This window comes from Muntiacus reevesi, chromosome 2, assembly GCF_963930625.1.
Source record: "Muntiacus reevesi chromosome 2, mMunRee1.1, whole genome shotgun sequence".
Classification (NCBI taxonomy): Eukaryota; Metazoa; Chordata; class Mammalia; order Artiodactyla; family Cervidae; genus Muntiacus; species Muntiacus reevesi.
In genome coordinates, this window is record NC_089250.1 from 178,434,937 (window position 1) to 178,448,717 (window position 13,781).

Consider the following 13,781-nt stretch of genomic DNA (forward strand, 5'->3'; position numbering starts at 1 on the left):
CATTTGTATCTTATTTGAAGAAATGTAAATTCAAAACCATTGCTCGTTATTTCTGTAAGTTGTAGGAGTTCTTTATAGATTCTGGATCTTAAACCCTTTTATCAGGTACGTGACTTTGATATTTTTCTCCACCTCTTCAGCCTGCTTTTTCATCCTGTTGACAGTGTCCTTTCTTGCACAGATTTTAAATTCTGATTTAGTTAGTTCAATTTTCCTGATTTTCCTTTTGTTGCCTGTGCTTTTTGGTTTCATATCTAAAGAATCATTGCCAAATCCAATGTCAGCTATCAAACCTGCTAGTGGATTTTCTTCTCTCTTTTCAAAGTTACACTTTTTTACTTGAAGTATAGTTAATGTACAGTGTAAATTAGAGGTGTACGGTAACGATTCACAATCTTAAAGGTTATATTTCATTTATAGTTCTTACAAGACACTGGCTATATATTCCCTGTATTGTGCACTATATCCTCGTAGCTTATTTTATACCTAGTTTTTGTTTTTATTTGTGGTTGTGCTGGGTCTTGGCTGTTGCCGCGGGCTCCTCCCTAGTTGCGGTGAGCGGGGGCTGCTCTCTAGCTGCGGCGCACAGGCTTCTCACCGCAGTGGTTCCTCTCTGCGGAGGCCAGGCTCGAGGGCACGTGGGCTCTAAGGCACAGGCTCCATGGTTGCGGTGCTCAGGCCGAGCTGCTCCTTCCCGACATGTGGCATCTTCCCGAGTCAGGGTTCGAACCCACGGCTGCGGCACTGGCGGGTGGATTCCTCACCTCTGAGCCGCCAGGGAAGCCCTGCTGTCTTGATCCTGTTAACCCCCAGCTCCTGCCCTGCACCTCCCCCTGCCGTCCCCTCCACTGGCGACCACTGGTTTCCCTGTGAGTCTGTACCCCTTTTTGTTATATTCACTAGTTCATTTCTTAGATTCCACATAAGTGATACCAAAGTATTTGTGTTTCTTAAACTCGTTTCACTTAGACTAAAAAAAAATCTATTGTTGTTGCAAACTTTAGAATATTCTTTATGTCCTAGTATTCCAGTGTGTGTGTGTGTACACACGTATGTATATATGCATGCACACATACATATATATACACCACACCTTCTTTATCCACGCATCTATGATGGACACTTCGGTTGCTTCCATGTCTTGGCTATTGTAAATGCTGCTGTGAACGGTGGGCTGTGCGTGTCTTTTCGAATTAGTGTTTCTGCTTTCTTTCAGATATAAACCCAGGAGTGGAATTGCTGGGTCATATGGTAGCTCCTGGAGAAGGAAATGGCAACCCACTCCAGTATCCTTGCCTGGAGAATCCCGTGGACAGAGGAGCCCGGTGGGCTGCTGTCCGTGGGGTCGCACAGAGTCGGACACGACGGAAGCGACGTAGCGTGGTAGCTCTATTTTTAGTTTTTTGAGAAACTGCCATACTGTTTTCCAAATTTGCTGCCATCAGTTCCTCCTCCTGCTGTAATGGTAAGTTTGCCCCTTTCCTTTAGAAGGCCCTTGCCACTGACTTCCTGTCTTGTAAAAAAAAAAAAAAGCTGAACCTCTTTAGCACACAAAATAACAGACACCAAAAATGTAAAGTTGTGAGTTTATTGCATATGTAACAAAATGAACCTGACCACCGGGGTCCAGCCTGCTGTACAGTCACTGTTCTGTGTTTCCAACTGGTTCTATAACCACATTAAATAGAACTAGTATTCTTTAAATACTTTTGATTTTGACATAAAACAACATTAGTGTACAACTTTCACAAAATAAATCAGCAATAAAAACCGTGGGAAGGATAACAAGGATAGCAGCAGTACTTAAAAACAAAATAAATAAAAATACATTATAAAGTGGTTGAGAGACAAAAATAAATTTTAAAAATTCATACTATGTGTTGGGAAGGCTGCCGTGCGGCAACGCCTGGCTGCAGCCGGGGGCGTCTTCTCGGATAGCTCAGCCTGGAGGACCGCGCGACCTGGACTCGGACCCTGGGCTGACCGAGCCCCAGGCCTGGTTCCCAGGTGCTTCTCCCGGGAGGAGCCGGCAGATGGCTGGCGGCTGCCCCGCAGCCCCTCCGGTCTCCCTAAAGCACCCAGGAGCGGTGGTTTGCTACATCCCTGAGGGTCGGCTGTGACCGCTGGTGAGGCCAGCCTGGGGGCCGGGCCCTGAAGCTTCGGGCGGAGGCGGGGGGCGGGGCGTCTGCGGCTCCCAGGAAGGGCGGGGTAGGGGGGACCACCCAGGGCTAGACACGATTCTTTGGTGGGGGTGAGGGGTCGAAAGGCCCACTCCCCATGGACGCTAAGGTTTGGGGGGCAGTGCCAGCGACAGGCCTGCTTAGCTCGAGTGACCTGGAGCTCTGGAAGGTTCTGCCAGGCTCCCTGACACCAGCTGCGGGGTCCACATGTCCGCAGGGAAGCAGAGCCAGGCCCTGGGGAGGTGACGCTCACGGTTGCCAGCAGCCCGCGGCGGAGCCCGGTGGGGCCCCCCTGCTCCTACTGAGGTGACGTGACACGGGAAGCAGCCCACCCCGCTCCCCATCAGCACTGCAGATGGGGAGGTCACTGCAGAGGCGGCAAGCGCCTCATTCCTGCTTCCAGGTCTTCTCAGTCACGAGCCCCTCGTCTCCTCCCTAATTACGGCAGGCTCTGGCCGACACCCCAGGAAAACCAGGTATGTCTTCCCCCCTCGGTCCCCTCCTCTAGGTTTAGGCCCAGGTCACAGGGCGGGGTGTGTGTGTCTGTACCCTCACGCCCCAGAGGACGCCCCCGAGGAGCCAGCTCCCAGCACACCTGGAAAGCGTCAGGGTAACTCGGGCAGGGCTCAGCCCACAGCCCAGACATTCTGAGGGGGCGCTTTTCCTTTTACAGCCACCGGCATCCTTCCTATCCTAGAACCCCAGCGAGTCGCCCGACAGCACGGCTTTCCCTCTCTGCGTCCCCCCACCCCAGGCCACTGACTGCTTCCAGGTCAAGAGAAGAACCACAGCAAAATGCAGAGGGTCAGCGCTCCACAGGCGTCAGGAACAAAAAAGAACAGGTCAGGCAGCCAGAAAGCGCCTTCCAGACCCACAGCCAGATGGATCCCAGCACGGACCTCGGGAACGTCCACAACAGAAGTTTGGCAGGGACACTCCTGCCAGCGAGTTACCCTGCACTCAGCCCCCAAACAAAAACAACGCAAGTCCATACAGGAGACTTTGTTGCCGCTGCTGTTTTTCCACTGAAGTCTAGCTATGAAATCAAACCATTTTAAAATATTTGAACTTTTGTGCAAATTGGGAAACGGTGTTAGAAATTTAGGGTCAGGGCTTTCTCTAGCCTTGCTCATCGCCTGGACGGCCGAGTCGAGCCGCGTTGTTTGGTGAGAGTTGCCGTCAGACAGGGACGTGGGCCAACGGGTCCAGGGGCCCCTCTGCCTTCGGGTCTCCGTCCACGACCCGCTTTTTGTAAAACAATGACTTGGGGTGAACGTAGGTCATGGGGGTTAGACATTCTCTCTCCTTTTCAAGCTAGCTCGCACCAAGCCAGCAGCTACGAAGACAGAATTCTGGCCTGTTAGTTTAGTTCTTAAGCACTTTCCACAAAATGGTTCGTTAGTATCCAGGTGACACCTTCCAGGTGCGGCTGTGGGGGCGGGGCGGGGCTGGTTTTGGTCTGTTTTATAAGCTCTGTTATGTGGTGGTTTTGCTGGAAAAATATTTTGAACTGGATAGACAATGTGGCTAAAGGGACTCTGAAAAGGAAAGATCATTTTTCTCTGCAGAACAATTTTCTGCAGAGAAACATTTTTCTCAGCCAGGAAACCCTGAAAAGAAACAGCCAGGCCCCCAACGCAAGCCGCCCCGACTCGCGTCCCCTTCCAAAACTTAAGCACAGTCTTGACGCCAGCTTCCTGCAGTGGCAGAACTCCAGTAAGCATCTATTTTACGGTTCTTGTTCAGTTAGAACTTAACCTGCTACCCAGGGCAGGCTGCTGGGATGTGGGGTGTGGAATCAGAACTGCTGAACTCGAAAACGGGCCTTAGGTGGGCTTTGAGACAGCAGCGGGCCCCGCTGTGGGGTGGGCCCCGCTGTGGGGTGTGCCCCGCGCGGCTCCCTGCCTGGGGATCGAGACTCCTGTGGAGCCCATGGCACTGAGCTGCCACTGCAAGTGCCGCGGCCCGAGCAGAGGATCCCGCGCGACCGAAGCGGTGCTGACCCGGCTGCATTTATTGGATGGGGTGGATGGGGGTGGTCCTGCCAGGAGGGGGAGGAGAACGTGGGAGGAGCCACCAGCCGCAGTCTGCCCGCCCCCTTGCTCCCCCAGCCAAAAGCAGGGAGACCAGCCTTTCCCTCAGGTTTCTAGGATTCCAGGGCCGCAGCCGGCTTCGCAGAGGCATCCAGAGAGCTGCCGCTCGGGGTCTGGTGGCCATGAGCTCATGTCTGCTCCTCGGGGTGCACCTCACTCCACGGCAAACCCACAGGTCTCCTCCACCGCCGTCAGCAGCTTCTCATAGAGCTTCTCGTACGACTCGTAGGGAGGGATGTCGATCCGGTTAAAGCTGGAAAAGGACAGAGGTGAGACACGCCGCTGAGCCTGCCTGGCCCAGGGCCTGCTCCCGGGAGAGGGGCGAGGCTGGGTGAATACTTGTGTGTACACTTGAGGCTTCTTGGGTAAAGATTTTCAATCAATCAATACACAGCAAAATCTTAAGATCTTTCAAAGCAAAATGAAACCAGGTGAGTACATACTGGCCCGATTAGGACAAAGCTGTCACCTTGTTTGGTTTCTTGTTTTGGGGAGAAGTTATTTCTCAGACCAGGAACACATTTGCAGAGCATCGTGGTCAAAACACCACTATCAGTTCACTGCCCATGCATCAAATCCTCTGGGACTTGATCTAAGACCACAGTGGGGCAGTCCAGAGTATTTCCAACAGAAACAGACTGCCTCTCAAAACCAACAAGATGTCAGATCCCTGCCGGGATTAGATGAACGGGCCAGCATTTGCTCAGGGATGTTCATTCCCAAAGCTGTGTCCAAAAGCCCTAAGAAGCTATTACCTCACACTGAATCAAAAACTACAGAGTTCTGACTGAGAGGACACACAGAGGCCTACTGAATTGCTAGGGGCCAAGCCAGTAAGGACAATTTCTGAGGAGGAGTCAGGCTACCGGGTGTGGAGGCTTTTCAGAGGTCCTTGACCCCAAGGACATTCTTCACATCCATCAGAGGACCCAGCCTGCTGGACACAGACCCTGGATCCTCAAGTGTGGAGACCCACCCCCTCGGATGTCGTGGCCAGCCCCGGTTCCCAGCCAGGAACCTCCCCCCACGTCACCATGCGTCCCGGCAGCATCTGGAAACGGGTTCTGGTCAACTGGAGGGACACTCCATGCGTGGTTCACCAGGGTGAGTAACTGGATTTTAAACCACAAAGGAAATAAGCCCACTGCCGGTATTGTTTAAGTGAAGACTGAGGGAGGAAACATTTTTCAGCACGTCTGTCACAGGCAGAGTTCCAAGAAGGGAGAGACCAGTGACTCCAACTTAAACCTGCAGTGCTCCCTCCTGACAGCGCCTGTGGGCACGCACACGGCCACGTGCGGCAGGAGCCGGGGAGCAGCGCTGGGGTCAGTGCGCCTGACAGAGCCGCGGGCGCGGTCCTTACCAGGTGTGGGCCTTGGGCAGGTTGTCCGTGTTGGCATCGATCAGGTGGATAGTGAAGAGCCGGGGCCCTGCGGCGCCTGTAGAGCCTTACAAGACAACAGTCTAGTTAACACGCTTCAGAGGTGGGGCCCGGGCCCCCTGCCAGTCCTGCCAGAGGGGGTCGGGGTTCATGTAGCCCTGGGAGCTCTGCACGGTCTCGGGATTTGCACACGAGGGCCACGGAGTGACTAACATCAGACGTTCTAGAAAAGTCACGGGCGCAGGAAAAGCAAAGCCCAAGCTCTCCTCTCACAGCCGACCATGAGCCTGCCCCAGGGCAGGTTTCTGAAAGCGGAATCCTTAAGTCACCAGGAATTTGTTTTAAAAAAAAAAAAAACCAGGAATGTCTAGCAGGCAGACCCCCCTGTTGGCAGCGGATGGCAGCATCACAAGAAAAGCAGGTTTTGGAGTCAGGAAACCCCCTGTGTAGAGGCCGGCGGGAAGAAAGACACGAACGCCAGGACCAAAGCCCCAGGACGGGAGGAAACTTCTCAGTCCAGGAGGGCCTCAGGCTAAGGACGAGGCTACAGGGAACATTCACGTGAAACCTGCCTGCTCTCACTAGGAACACGTGAAGTTCATTTACTAAGTTTTAAGGTACTAATATTCTCAACCTTACTTTTGTGAGCTCTCAAGGTTATCAAGTGCCAAAACCCCCAGATTTACCGTCACAGCTGGGGAGAGGCCCTTCCCAGACAGAGGCACCGACCACAAGCCCTGCGGCCCCTCCTGAGCTCAACCGGCCCCTGGGTGAGCCGGAAGGGACACCCGGGAAGACGGCTCCTCACTGGACCAGGCGGGCCCCCGCGGACGAGGGGACTGAGAGCCCTGCCCACACAGCGCACTCAGGAGACTCAGAATTAACCCGAGTGCGCTTTTAAAGCTGCTTTCCTCCCCGAAGCCATCCATGCTGTTGGGCGAGGGGAGCCCACCCCCTACCCCGGCTCCCCTGGCCTTTCTGGCGGGGTCGTTCCTGGTCCAGCCCCGTGGGGGCACCAGGCTGGCCAGCTAGCATCTGCCACTGCGGGCCCACGGGCTGAGACAGCCCGAGCAGGCAGTGTGGAGGACGCGTGTGGCTGACACGGGCTCCTACTGCTCACAGGTGTTTCTCACCCTGGGGGCGGCAGTGGGGACAGAAGAGGTCTTGGGCCAAGCGAAAGACCCGATGCCAGGAGACACCCCTGGCCCCCACCCGCCCGGCTGCCACTGCAGTCACCTTGCAGCGCCTTGAAGCCCTGGAGGGGGACCCGCGTGGAGCCCGTCACGAACTGCAGCAGCCGGGCCCGCCGCTCCTCGTCGAAGGTCTCCACCGCCTGCCAGAACCACCGGACCACGTTGCTGTCGGCCCCGCAGTGCTTCAGCCGCGTGTTGGACTTCCAGTCGTCCAGGTCGATCTTGTCCAGGCCGCCGATGATCAGCTGCGGGATGTGAAGGCGGGTCACTTCCTGGACACGCAACGCGACGGGCCACCCAGACTCCCGGGCCGTGGAGAGACCGACCAACCAAGCCCCAGTCAACCGGGCGATGTTCAGACAAGGGGACACCCCCCCGCAACACACACAGCCAGCCCGAGGCCCCCATCTGTGGCTGTGCTTCCAGGGCGCAGGGCGGCTGCGGACGTGACGTTTCCCCACAACTGAACGCGTGCGTGTGCGTGGACTGCACAGGGCCAGCGGGGCCGCCTCCCAGGACCTCTTGGGGACACGTGGTGTGTAAAGTGTGACTCCCTCCCCCGGGGGGCACGCGCACTCTGGCACCACACCAGGGCAGAAGGTTGGGGACACTTTGAAAGGCCCAAGCTACATGGTGCCAGGGGTGGACAAGATGTGAGTGGAAGATGGATGAGAAAGGACAGTAACACTCCATCTTGGGCCTGATAACAGCCAGAATCAAAGTTGAGCAGCTGGCTAGGATGGGAGCAGCTGGCTGTGGTCACATCCTCGGTGTAAGGTGACCCCTCGGGAGGAGGCACTGGGGGAGCTCTACGCTGGAGGTCTCTAAGTCAGGGGGAACCACGGAACCCCCCGACTGATGAATGAGCTGGACTCCCGGCCACCACATGGACACCGGGCCTCGTCGCTCCTGCAGCCAGGCCAGGAGGCAGAGACCACCCCGCACACAATAGCCCCTCGTACCGCAGCCCCGCACGGCCCACCTCCAGCTCCTTCTGGTCAAAAGGCTTCAGTAAGTGTTGAGGGATGAGCTCATTAAACCCCTTCTGAAGAGCCAGGAACTGGGCCTCGATTCCCCTCATGAACCTCCAGTTTACATACAACCTGAGAGGAAAAGTCACACGTTGGAAGCAGTAGCACTCCGTTCATGAAAATCTTTCCTCGGTGAGTCGGTCTGACATCAGCTAGGCCCTGCCCGCCCAGCCTCGCTGATGGGGAAGAACCCACGGTGGTTGGTGACCAGCCTAAGACTCAGAGGAAAGGAAGTCAGCCCCTCCCTTAGATGCGCTGATTCTCTGCTTGAATCGGTCGGATCTGACCTGACCTGTTAGGGATGCCATAATTGAAAAAAATGTTTGAAAATAAAATATAGGACCCTGAGAACGACAGCCCCACCTGTGTCTGAATACCCCATGCAGTCGCTGGTCAGCTACTTGCCTGCAGAGGGGGGAGGACAGACCGGAGGGAAGATGCCCTGAGACAGAGCGCAGGAAGCTTCCAGGCTCCTCCTCTGCCTCCTGGGGTCACCGCCGTCACACCCAGAACTAAGTGGTCCCTTGCCAGTCCCCCCTTGGGCTCTGGGGTCCCGAATCCCCCTTTAACAGGTCAGCCCTCCACTCAGAGCTCCCACTGCTGACGCCTCCACTTTCTGGAAGTCTCTGCTGTGACTCTGGTCCAAATGCAGGCAGGGACGGGAGGCTCATGCAGCAGAGGAGTCACGACCATCTCAACGTGACCGCTGCCCACCGTCCCAGGGTTACCCCACCCCGGGTGCCCCAGAACCCTACCTACCGAACATATTCCTTCTTATTCTCCTCTGTGACGGGGACATTCCTGCCGTTGGGTTTCAGTTCATGCTGAAGAATCCGCCCAAAAGCGTTGTGCTCTACACAGAACGTGTGGTCGAGCACGGGGGTGATGTCGTTCTCTCTGGGGAGGGAGCACAGAGGCGGAGGTCAGGGCGGCCTCAGCCGCCATGAGGCAGCGGTCCTGCAGGCAGAGGCCCGGCTCCCCCCTCAAGAGGAGGGTGATGGGAGCGACACTGCTGGGGCTTCAGGAGACACGGCGCCTGGGTCTCTAAGCAGACGGGAAGGAAGCATGATGGGGAAGCGGAGTCAAGGAGCAGAAGATGTCACTGCCCTGGCTCCAGGCAGCCTTTCCAAGGGCTTCAAAAGCCCTTGAAAGTTAGAACTAGCTCCTTTATCCGCCATGTTTCTGGAAACCCAGCTGGGACACATGGAAGGAGGCAGACAGGATGCAGGACACAGTTGAGAGCTGCACCTCCCCTTCCTGTGAAATCAGCCCATTCACGAGGACCCCCGACACCCACAGTGATTGCATAGCTTTTTGTGCCTTTTTTGGGCCTGTTGCTTTTAAGAGTTTTAGGATAATCCTATAACAAAGGCAACCAAATATCAGGACTTTTTTTTATATCCTTCTGGTCCCTCTAGGGGCTTCCCTGGTGGCTCAGCTGGTGAAGAATCCGCCTGCAATGTGGGAGACCCAGGTTCAATCCCTGGGTTGGGAAGATCCCCTAGAGAAGGAAAAGGCTACCCACTCCAGTATTCTGGCCTGGAGAACTCCATGGACTGTATAGTCCATGGGGTCACAAAGAGTCAGATACGACTGACCGGCTTTCAGTTCACTTCACTTGGTCCCTCTAGAGATCAGGAGACACCTCAGAGTGTTAAAAAAAAAAAACAAACCACCAGGCCTGGGGATTAACAGCCACAATCGTAACCTAATAATTCAAGGAAAGAGCAAAAGAAACTAGTCCATGAAGAGAAGCTGCTCAGACAGTATATGAGATAGTAAGTCAATAAGTCAAATATCTTCGTCAGATCGACTTTTATGTTTCGGGTGGCTTGTTTCTATTCTCCAGTTTCACACCCATCCTCCAAATACACACCCATGGTGCTCGTGCACACACACACACACACGGACCTGGTGCACCCTAAGACAGGTGACAGGTGAATTTTCAGTTCCCTGAGTTGGTACTTACAGAATCCACACTAAGCTCTTATGGAGTTCAGGGTCCACCGATTCCAAATCAGAAAGCTGGATGGGCTTCCCCAGTAGCTGCTTGTAGAAAGGAACCGTGAAACCCCCATTGATGTAGTGTCCGTGGAACACAGCCAGACCCATGATCCGACCCACAAAATGGAAGTAAGACAAGTGGTCCTGCAGGGGGCAGCAGAGAACACCGAGTGTTAGCAAGTTGCCGGGCCGGGTGGCCAGGCTGCTCAGGAGACCTGTCCCACAGGCAGGAACCTGAATCGGTGCCTCACAGGCTGCGCTCAGGACCCACCCAATCAAAGGTCACAAGAGAGCACGACTCTGGAGAGGTGCTCAAAGACACTTCGTGTGCCCTTGGTTCAAACACCTTCTCAAAACTGCTACTGAATTTGCGGGGCCCACTGCAAAATGAAAATGCAGAACCCCCTTTTCAAAAAATGGAGAATTTCAACATGATGATGGCAGAGTCAGCCGCAAGCTGCCCCTTCTCAGCGCAGCGCCTGGTGCTGCCAGGAGTTAGCTGGCACACCCAGGAGGCCACCGGCCTCTCCTCCCAGCGTGCCATGAGCAAATAAAGGTGAAAGGCAGCCCCCTTCTTCCTCTGCCATCCCTCCCCCATCCCACAGGAAAGCAGGCGAGAGAGAAATCCAGAGAAGGGACTGAGGCGGGGACACAGCCCCAAACCAGCGCTGTTGTGGTTTGTAACCAGGGAACCCCCGTTTCTCCTCTTAGGTTGGAATTACAATTAGTGTCCACATTGGCGAGGGTCGCACTCACTGCCCCTCAGAGCCGTGTGCATGCTGGGGACCACGGGACACGGCCCTGCGCTCTGCTCGCCACCCCGGCCACATTCTGCTCCTGTTTCCTCATTTCTATGGTGAGCAACTAAGAGTATCAGCACGCTGGCCAAAAAGGCCAGTTACGTAAGGGAATATTCCAGTTCTGGCTGGGAGGAGGATGGACCTCGTACCCCACTTCTCAGAATCACACCGTCAACAAATACAGCCATCGAGCCAGAGTCCCCTCAAATGGCAGTAAAGAGTTTTGAGTCCACGAGCAGCTCAATTTCACTCTTGACCTTGAAACAACATACTCAGTGATCCCAGCCACTGAAGGTAAGGGGTGGAAACCGTCCATCCTAATCCAGCTGTGACTCTACCTTTCCATGTTTTACTTGCCACAGACTGAGGAACTCTACAATGAATGGCGTGCTGCGATTCATGGGGTCACAAAGAGTCGGACACGACTGAGCGACTGCACTGAACAATGAATAAACCAAGAATTGAGGTTGAAACTGGAAAGCCACTTAAATTCTCCAACTAAATTTCTGAACTCCTTATTCATTAATACTTACAGGGTTGATTGAAGAATCTGGGTTGATTTGCAACATGTAAATGTTGTCCGTGGAGTACTGGAAGAGTCCATAGTATGGATTCAACATTTCATGGCACAGTAAATAAAGCCACTCCCTACAAGGAACAGCAACAAGAAGACATGTGAAAACCCCCTAGTTTTAGATCTTAACCACAGGACTAATAGACTCTGCCCTAGGAAGCCAAACTGGTAAGGTTGCCTGGCTCTGAGAGAAGGTGATTTGTACAGACTGGGCAAATAAGCTTCAAGAAGGAAACAATTGCTTCTAGTGGTACCAGAAATAGATTTTCTGGCTAAAACTTTAGCAGCTCCGAAGCTGAGAACTATCTATGGTTGCCGGGAATCATCACCAGCTTAGAGGCACAGTGTCTGTCAGGCTGCCTGCGCCCCAACGAAGGTTTTCTCTGCTACTTTGTAGAGATAAAATCTCAGGTGACGATGGGACTTCCCTGGTGGTCCAGTGGCTAAGAATTCACACTCCCGATGCAGGGGCCCAGGTTCAATCCCTGGTCAGGTAGCTATATCCATCCCACATGACGAAACTAAGAGTTCATACGCCACGATGAAAGGTCAAAGATCCCATGTGCAGAAACCAAGACCCACACAGTCAAATAAATATTTTAATTTTAAAAAGCCCCAAATTAAAACCAAACAAAAAAAGCACTCTAAACAGAAAATGTGACTCAACTGTTGTGATCAGGTTTGGTAAAGCCAGGTATGCAATCTTATACAAACACTTGTGTAACCTTGTCGTCTTTCTACTCAAAACTTCTTTAAATGGACGAATCTTATTAAGTTCTAAAATTTCTTACTCTTTCAAACAGAAAATATAAAGTTGAGAAAATATGGAAGGATAAGCACAAATGCAGATAATCTGTCAGAGAAGCTTGTAAAAATACCCGCAAAATGATCACACCGACACAAAGTGACATATTGAACTCCAACAGGAAGGAACTGTCAGAGATGAGACGCCCAGTCTTAGGAAGCCTCTTTATTATAAAGGCAGGATTTCCCAACTCTGGTGCTTTGTTCAGCCCCAAGTTTCAGAGTTTGGATTTACAAAGAATTATTTTCATAAACACCAAGGACCTGCAACTGTCTAGACAGGAAGTGATTAAAATACAAGCAAACATTCCGACTGAGCTGTGGACGAGGTATAGAGCATGAGAAAAGTTCTAGAAGTGGTCAAGAAGAGCCATCCCCAGAGTCAGGAGAGAGACAGAAAGGAAAAGGTTCAGAGCCAGAGGCAGGGGAGAGGAGCAGACATACACGCACGTGTAACACGTGTAACCGCCATCTCAGCCCTCCATGACAGGTATGGACCATTCAGACACGGGGCAGACTCGAGAGCTGAAACAGCGGGAGGTCAGACTAGCAGCAGAAAAGCAGGGCTTCTCAGTCCCTGCAGCGCCATGTTCATCAAGGCAGCTACACCAAGACTCCGCTCCACCTGGAAGACTTGATAACCATGGAAAACGCTAGAGAAAGCGAACTCCTTCCAAATCAAACAGCTATTCACATGCTCGCCTAGGGACCATAACCCCAGCTACGCATGAAACAATGTAAAGTGAAACCATTCAAAATACTGACTCTTGAGACATCCTGAGACTAGAAAGAAAAAGGCAGAGAAGAGAGAATGGAAGTAGTTTGATATGAATTTAGGACAAATATGAATGAGGAAACAGAGGAGTCTCCCTGAAGAGAGGGACGGAAAGCCTAAAGCCCTTGTCTTGTTGGGAACGGGATTCGTGTTTTCAGGGCAAACATAAGTTACATTTGCCAGAAGAAAGATGCTTCCTAGAATCAATATGGGGAAGATCAAGGAAGAAACCTGGGACAATCTGGAAAGAAAAAGCACTTCCCAGGGAGGCAGTCCCAGTGTGAGCGCGTGGTCAGGAAGGTCCAGGCTCATCCTGTATCTCAGACAGAGGGGCAGAAGGGGAGAGCGGCGGATGCGATTGGAAGAGGCTGGAGGAACGATTCTGTTCCCGGCCCCATTTACTTACTTACCTTTGGCGGCTGGAAAAGATCCCAACTTCACCCAGAGACGTAGTAAGACCCCCATATCACTTCTCAGAACCTAATTATGCTGGTGCTGACTGCTGCAGGGCTGAGAATCTGCTTGTGTATTCTAAACTGTGAGGATGGGAGGCTCTCCTGTCCCCTGGCCCCCAAGACAGGACCACTGTCACGCACGACCGCACGTTAACGAGGCCCCTTGCAGCACCTACCAGAGTTGAGGTTTGCAGTCACTGGTGATTTCCTGATTTGTAACCCTGTCAGAGAGGGGACTCCTTCACACAGGATGGGAGCTTCAGAACTGGGGTTCTGCCGGTAAGTGAGTACAGCAAGCAGAAAGAGGAGCAAGTGAGGAGTGGGTGGGGGGAGTGAGCAGGATGGTGGATCCGGGCAAGGAGGCCTTGAAGACAGGAGTGGGGGAGGAAAACAGGGAAAAGGTACAGCATCTATGGATGATGGATGTTCCTGGATGGGGACAAATAGTGCAGAAGTGACTAAAATCAGACTGTCACCAGACAGTGACCCTG

General features: G+C 53.2%; 1 protein-coding gene and 1 long non-coding RNA gene across 5 annotated transcripts in view; one reads left to right on the plus strand and one right to left on the minus strand.

The window, feature by feature from the left end:
• Positions 1-1,574: 1,574 nt before the first annotated feature.
• SMURF1 (SMAD specific E3 ubiquitin protein ligase 1) overlaps positions 1,575-13,781 on the minus strand; it is an 89,602-nt gene continuing 77,395 nt past the window's right edge. For 3 of the 4 annotated variants that reach the window (XM_065923813.1, XM_065923810.1, XM_065923814.1), the window contains 7 exons: positions 11,216-11,330; positions 9,848-10,026; positions 8,638-8,775; positions 7,830-7,950; positions 6,891-7,092; positions 5,637-5,721; positions 1,575-4,526 (listed from right to left, as the gene is read on the minus strand). In XM_065923813.1, coding sequence (XP_065779885.1) covers positions 4,427-4,526; positions 5,637-5,721; positions 6,891-7,092; positions 7,830-7,950; positions 8,638-8,775; positions 9,848-10,026; positions 11,216-11,330 — 940 coding nt within the window. In that variant the 3' untranslated portion in view covers positions 1,575-4,426. The remainder of the gene's footprint in view (positions 4,527-5,636; positions 5,722-6,890; positions 7,093-7,829; positions 7,951-8,637; positions 8,776-9,847; positions 10,027-11,215; positions 11,331-13,781) is intronic. The other variant, XM_065923811.1, reaches the window with a different exon arrangement.
• LOC136160320 (uncharacterized) lies at positions 4,411-7,833 on the plus strand. Its single transcript, XR_010661601.1, has 3 exons — positions 4,411-4,542; positions 5,198-5,377; positions 5,465-7,833. It is a non-coding gene; the product is annotated as an uncharacterized lncRNA (long non-coding RNA).